Source organism: Nicotiana attenuata, unplaced genomic scaffold, assembly GCF_001879085.1.
Source record: "Nicotiana attenuata strain UT unplaced genomic scaffold, NIATTr2, whole genome shotgun sequence".
NCBI classification, from domain to species: domain Eukaryota; kingdom Viridiplantae; phylum Streptophyta; class Magnoliopsida; order Solanales; family Solanaceae; genus Nicotiana; species Nicotiana attenuata.
In genome coordinates this window covers 22,163-28,986 of record NW_017674846.1, presented here as the reverse complement: position 1 = coordinate 28,986, position 6,824 = coordinate 22,163, and the positions used below count along the sequence as shown (strand labels likewise).

At 39.7% G+C, this 6,824-nt stretch overlaps 1 protein-coding gene across 1 annotated transcript in view; it reads right to left on the bottom strand.

Annotated features, from left to right (window-relative positions):
* The window catches only part of LOC109219347, a 4,457-nt gene extending 1,129 nt beyond the window's left edge, over positions 1-3,328 (bottom strand). The window contains exons 1-5 of the mRNA XM_019383785.1: positions 3,059-3,328; positions 2,908-2,977; positions 2,674-2,810; positions 2,407-2,499; positions 2,119-2,289 (exon numbers count right to left, since the gene is read on the bottom strand). Coding sequence (XP_019239330.1) covers positions 2,119-2,289; positions 2,407-2,499; positions 2,674-2,810; positions 2,908-2,977; positions 3,059-3,328 — 741 coding nt within the window. The remainder of the gene's footprint in view (positions 1-2,118; positions 2,290-2,406; positions 2,500-2,673; positions 2,811-2,907; positions 2,978-3,058) is intronic.
* Between the last annotated feature and the right edge of the window lie 3,496 nt (positions 3,329-6,824).

The window sequence follows — 6,824 nt, the reverse complement described above, 5'->3', positions numbered from 1 at the left end:
AAAAAACCACGACCTACTACTCAGTAGGATTTTCCCAAACTTTCACTAAAATCACTGAGCCAAAACAGCATTTACAAAACTCTTTGTAAATCTAAGGATTAACTCTAATCCCGTTGTGGCACACAGCCTCAACTGTTGCGACAACTTCAAGTTAACTCTAACTTGAACACTCTAGTACCTAATACAATTGCTTCTATGAAAGCTGAAAGGTACAATGTAAAATCACCTACTACAATTGAACTAGAATAAAAGATAGACACTTAGAACTGGTTCTTCTATCTTGTTCAAGTAGCTTCAGGATTGCACACTCGAATCACACATAAATTGCTTGCAAAATCACCTTGCTCTTTTGCTCTCAATTTAAGTTTAACTTCTGCTTATGTGCATTACCTGTAAAAGAGAACAACACTGATATTTAATAGGTTAGTAATTAGAGATTGACTGGGATACAGATACCACTCTTCTATCGTAGAAGAGTTCAAGTTGATCTCATACTCTAACACTATCCTCTTCCTAAACTGTGTTCTCTTCATATAAGGAGTCTTTCTCTCCTTATCCAATATGCAACCTTTTCGATCAGATCAGGAGATATTACTTCTTGATAAGTTAGATTTATCTCCTTCACGTGATTCTCACATGTACAAGTTGATCATGATTGTGCTTCACAAGATGGACCTGGTCCATGTCTGGGTTCTTTTGTCAGTCTTCAAAACTTCACCTGTTCTTGGGCCAACAAATTCCCCCTTTTTGATGATGACAAACTCTGTGCGTTTTACTTACTTGGATCCTGTAAGAACTCAGCTTAACCATCAATACAAAGTTTAGACAATTCACTTATCATCAAGGACCAGGTTAATTAGGTTATAGATATCACTTATCCAGAATATGTTAAGCACAATATCTATTCCCCCTTTCGGCATCATCGAAAAGTTGCATACAAAGTGTGAGTCCTAGATTTTAAAAAGTACTCATGGCCAATGGGGCAACTGCAAGTGTAATCATGGATAATCATCAGTAATTCAACAAACATATTTAAACTATCAAGGAAAGATTAACATTGAACAAGAGCAAAAATAGTAGATATCATTGATATAAGATATGTTGCTACCACAATCCACAACCAGAAAGCAAGAAATATTTAAAACATGAGCAAAAAGAAAGAAAAATCCCTAATCCGGGTCACTGAAGGTACTAGACATGTTCAGGAGATAAAGGCTAGAATTCCTAAGGTTTGGGGGAGCTAGAGGGTTGGTTTTGGGCTTGGAGAAGATTCAGAATATTGTGCAGTATTCCATCATTCTTCTCCCTTTCCTTGGTGAGCTCAGTTCTGAGAGCATCCCTCTCTTATTCCACCTCTGCCACACGAGCCTTGAGCCTAACTATCTCAGCATCCTTGGCTTCAATTTCCTGAACAAGAGCCCTGACTTTACTGTTGATAGGAGTCTTCTTGGATGAACCAAGTTCATGTTGGATGGCATCAACTAAGTAGTCACAAGCAAGCAGAGTGTTAATGCCAAAGTAGTCCTTGCTTGAGGCCATCTCCCATTTCTTCAGAGGCACATTGCACCTATCCAGAACCGTAGTCAGAATAAAGCCATAGGGGGTAGCATGAGCCTTGGAGCCATTTATGACCCTGTCCAGTAGCTTGATGATGAATGCATGCCAATTGATTTGCCTTCCACTCTCAAGGCACTCCACCAGAACTAAGTCCATATAATTTGCAATATGCCTTCTCTCCTGCCTGGGCAGTAGGCACTTGTTGACAAACTCAAAAAGAACTTTGTGTTGTGGCTTCATTTCACTCTTATGTACGAACTTGGCCTCATTCACTCCTTCAACATCACAGAAGCTCCTAGTGATTGTAAGGGCAGATGGAAGAGAATCCAGACTTGGCCATCTTTGTCTGGTGTAATCATCATATCCCTCAGTAGGGATGTCTAATATCTCTCCCAGTTTCTCTGCATCAAAGGTCACTTGAACTCCTTTGACTTTGCTTGTAACCCTGCCATCTTTGACTTCAGCATTGGCCATGAATTCACTAATTTCATTTCTGGCCCTATTCATCTGAAGGACCATGTCCTTCTAGCCCTGAACAACTAATGTGTCAACCAAACAAACCATCCCTGGTTCCATCAAATCTTTCAACAATCTTCCCTTCAAATATTTTCTTTTGCCAAACATGGCAAGCTTATCTTGTTCATCCTCAGACTCACCTTTTTCTTCTTCACCACTCCATTCCTCATCTTCAAAAATTCGAACTTGTTTACTTTTCACTGCAGACCTAGTCCTCTTGGCTAATGAAGGTTCAGCAGCCTCAGACACAGAGGAAGACTTCTTGGAAGAAGTCTTGGGCTTTTTGGTCTTGGGGGTCTGAACTTCCACTGTTGTAACTTTTTCCTGATGGACCTGTTCCATCTCCTCAACTTCAACAGCTTCTGAGGACTCTGCAACCTTCCCTTTTCCTTTATCCATTCTTTTTTTCTTACTTTCAGCTAAGGCCTTTTGTAGATCAGCCTCACTCTATTTCACCCTGCTTCTTGTGGCTCTTCCCTCTGGAAAGGAAGTGTCAGTAGGTGTTGGGGAGGAAGCCTTTCTTTTCTTGGAAGGTTTAGGAGCACTGGGGGCTTTTGGTGTGGATGTTCTCCTTTTTTTTGGATCGTAACTGGCACCTACCTTTTTCAAAAGGTCTGCTAGGGTCTCTTCAACTGATGAACCAGGTTCATCTCCCTGTGAACTTAGATTAACTAACCTTTCAGCAGCTTTACCAGAACCACTTCCCCCTGACTTCTTACCACTCTCTTCAACATTTTCTGGTACCACCCCCACAAATAGCAGGTATAGATAAATCAACAGTGGGTGATTGATGAACCACTCCTTTCCCTTTTCCCCTCACTTCTCCACATTCACCCTCTCTCTCCTTTTCTTTTGCAGATTTCTTTTTACCACCATTCCTACCTACTTCAGGTAATTCCACATCCTTGATAGGCCCAACCAGAACAAACCTAGTTTCTAAATTCTTAGTCAAAGAAGAAATTACCTTAGAATGGGATTCTTAAGCCTTCTCCAAGTCAGAAGACCCAGGTCCTTCCCCCTCACTAGCAGACTTGTATGACTCAGAATCAGAGTTAGACTCAAAGTCTTGGACCTGACTTGCCTTTAATTTCTCATTCAATTTCTTTGAAAGAGCCCCAGAAGCTACTGTTTTTCGAGCAAGCATTTTTACCCTTCTCAGCCTGTGTTTGGGAGTTGTGCTAGGTGGAGGAGAGGTAGATGAATCAGAGGGAGTGGGCTGTGGAGGAGTTCTAGGGTTGTCTTGTGGGTTTGTCATTATCGCTGATGTCTTAAGAGAATTAGTGGGTTAGAACTTTAGAGAAGAAGGCAATTAGAAGTGAAGAGGGGTTTTTGACGGTTTAGAATTATGAAGATGGTAGGAGGTAATGATGGTATTTAAAGAGAAATACACATTTAATGTATAACGACAGCTTTGGCAGTGGTCAATTAGAGGTCTAATCAACCTGAAATTTCAGGTTTGAATGAGCGGTTAAGCTTCCCTAGATTTTAGGCCAATTTTGTGGTTTAGAGTTCTAATGTGGACGGAACTGGTTCAAAACCAAACGGATAGAATTTTCTAAGGAGTTGAACAATTATAGGACTTCTGCTCATGATTTATATATTTATATTTCTAATTGTGTAGAGTATAGAAAACATACCTTAGCATTCAGATGAACCAATACTGATGAACCAGGTTCTTCATTTACCATTCTCTTGACAATGCCTCAATTTACCATAATAGAGATAATTTTATAAGAGATCAATGAGTCATATTAACACATGTCACAGGAGTATACTAATTACAGTATGAAGCTGAGTAAGAATTAATCTAGATATTTACACAAGTTCAGATTTCCTAGCCAAAAAAAATTTTTTTTTTCCATTTTTTTTTCAATTTTTTTTCATTGTGCATTCTGAGCTGGTCCTATTAGGTGATCTTAATCATCCCTAATTCTAACCTGTTCCTTTCAAAGTTTTCTCTACTCAGTGCTTTAGTAAAGATGTCAGCAATTTGTTTATCAGTAGCACAAAACTCTATGGTAATCAATCCTTTCTCGTAGTTATCTCTTAAGAAGTGGTGTCTAACATCTATGTGCTTAGTCCTCTTATGATGAAAGGGTTTTTTGTCATACTTATAGCACTAGTGTTATAACAGAAGATAGGAATACAACCAACTTCAATGCCAAGATCTATCAGCTGCTGTTTGATCCACAACAATTGAGCACAACAAGAGGCAGCAACAACATATTCAGCCTCAGCAGTGGATAAGGCCACTGAATTCTACTTTTTGGTGGCCCATGATACAAGACATGAACCAAGAAAATGAGCCATACCTGAGGTGCTCTTCCTATCCACAAGGAAACCTGCATAATCAGCATCAACATGCACTACTAGATACCTTTAGGTTACCAAAGACACAGATCAGTAGTGCCTTTCAAATATCTCAGTATCCTTTTGACAGCAGTCAAGTGAGATTCCTTTGGATTAGCCTGAAAACGAGCACAAAGCCCTACACTGAAAACTATATCAAGTCTGCTGGCAGTAAGATACAAAAGTGAACCAATCATACCCCTATACAACTTCTGATCAACAGATGAACCAGGTTCATCTACGTCTAATTTTGTGGCAGTTGCAATGGGGGTGTCTATTTCCTTTGATTCATCCATTTTAAACTTTTTGATCAACTCTTTAGCATATTTCTGCTGATGGATCATGGTTCTATTTGGGTTTTGTTTGATCTGTAAGCCTAAGAAAAAGTTAAGCTCACCCATCATACTCATTTCAAACTCACTCCCCATTAATTTGGCAAAATCTTTACTTAGTTTGTCAGTGGTTACCCCAAAAATTATGTCATCAACATATATTTGTACCACAAGAAGATCCTTACCTTTTTCCCTCAGGAATAGAGTACTGTCAATTTTACCTCTGTAGCCATGTTCAAGCAGGAATTTGGACAATCGTTCGTACCATGCTCTAGGAGCCTGCTTGAGTCCTTAGAGAGCCTTGTCTAATTTGTACACATGTTCAGGACATTCCTTACTCTCAAACCCAGGAGGTTTTTTAACAAACACTTCTTCTTTTAGGTATCCATTCAGGAAGGCACTTTTGACATCCATCTGATGAAGAGTGAATTCCATGTGTGCTGCAAAGGCTATGAGGAGTCTTATTGCCTCCAGTCTTGCAACTGGAGCAAAGGTCTCATCATAGTCTATACCCTCCTCTTGGCTATAACCTTGGACCACCAGTCTTGCCTTATTTCTTGTAACTGTTCCATCTTCATCAAGCTTGTTCTGAAGACCCATTTTGTGCCAATTACTGATATGTCATTGGGTCTTGGAACTAGATGCCAAACTTGACTTCTCTCGAACTGATTGAGTTCATCTTGCATTGCATTTACCCAATCTGTATCATGCAAAGCCTCAATAACATTCTTAGGTTCAATAAGAGATAGGAAAGCATCAAAAGCACACATATTCTTTAATTGTGATCTAGTTTTAACTCCAGAGGTTGGATCAGTAATTATGTTCTCAATGGGATGAGAACTTTGATACTTGTGAGGTTTCACAACCAACTGACTTCTGCTTGATGTTTCTCCCATGTTCTGTTGATGAGGAACATGGTCATGAATAGGTTCCTTTAGGGGATTAGTTTCAGTTCCTCTTTGATCAGTTCCCCCTGTCAGGTTGCCCTAGATGGAAGAACATGTTCCATTACCTGTTCCTTCTTTTGGTGCCACTTTAGTTTGAGCTGAGACTTCACTCAAATCTTTTACCATCCCAATAGCTTCATCTTCATGTTCCTGTCTCTCAGAAAGAATGTTAGTTTCATCAAAAACTACATGTACACTTTCTTCTATACACAATGTTCTTTTATTGAACACTTTATAAGCTTTGCTAAGTGAAGAATATCCCAAGAATACTCCCTCATCACTTCTGGGATCAAACTTACCTAGGGAGTCCTTTCCATTATTGTGCACAAAGCACTTGCATCCAAATGACCTAAGATGGAATATATTTGGTTTTCTCCCTTTAAGTAACTCATAGGGAGTCTTCTGTTGTGCCCCCTTTTTCTCGCGTAATCGGGTTTATGACATTTGGGAGGACAACTCGTTCCCTTTTGGGTAATTGGGTTTGAATTGAAGAGTCACCACCTAATGATTAAAGTGCATTAGGACACTAAGAAGGGTTTGATTTGAGTAACCAGAGATTGGGTAAGGGCTTGAAATTATCCCGAGGGGAAGGTGTTAGGCACCCTCAAGATCCACTAGTGTGGTTCCCGGCCAGACTATTGTTGTGAACTTAAGCGCAAATAACACATAAGCAAATAAAGACTTCAAGTAAGAGGGGATTTTCACATAATGGTTACAAATAAACATAGTTAGAAAGAACCAAAAGAAAGCTGATTTTCTCTTAAAGAAATGGTTTGAAATTGGAAAAGAAGCAAAGAAACAAAGAAACAAGGGAGGGGGGTACTAGGTTTATAAATAATATGGATCACCCCACACAACATCTGGTAATCACTCCTCAGTGAGGGGCTACACGTGATGTTATCGTGTGGTCATCATATCCATATCTACCCTTTCCCACCCCGTTAGGGTATTAGAGCGCGTAATGGCCTCGTTTACTTATTGCATGCTATTACCCGCCCCAATCATATCAGTCCTGGAGGCATTTAGGACTACTAATCCTAAAGGGAAGGGATATTAGGCTTGTTTATAGTTTCAAAGGCAAAACTCTAAGGGGACATACAAAAACACGTATAGCAAGTTGGGG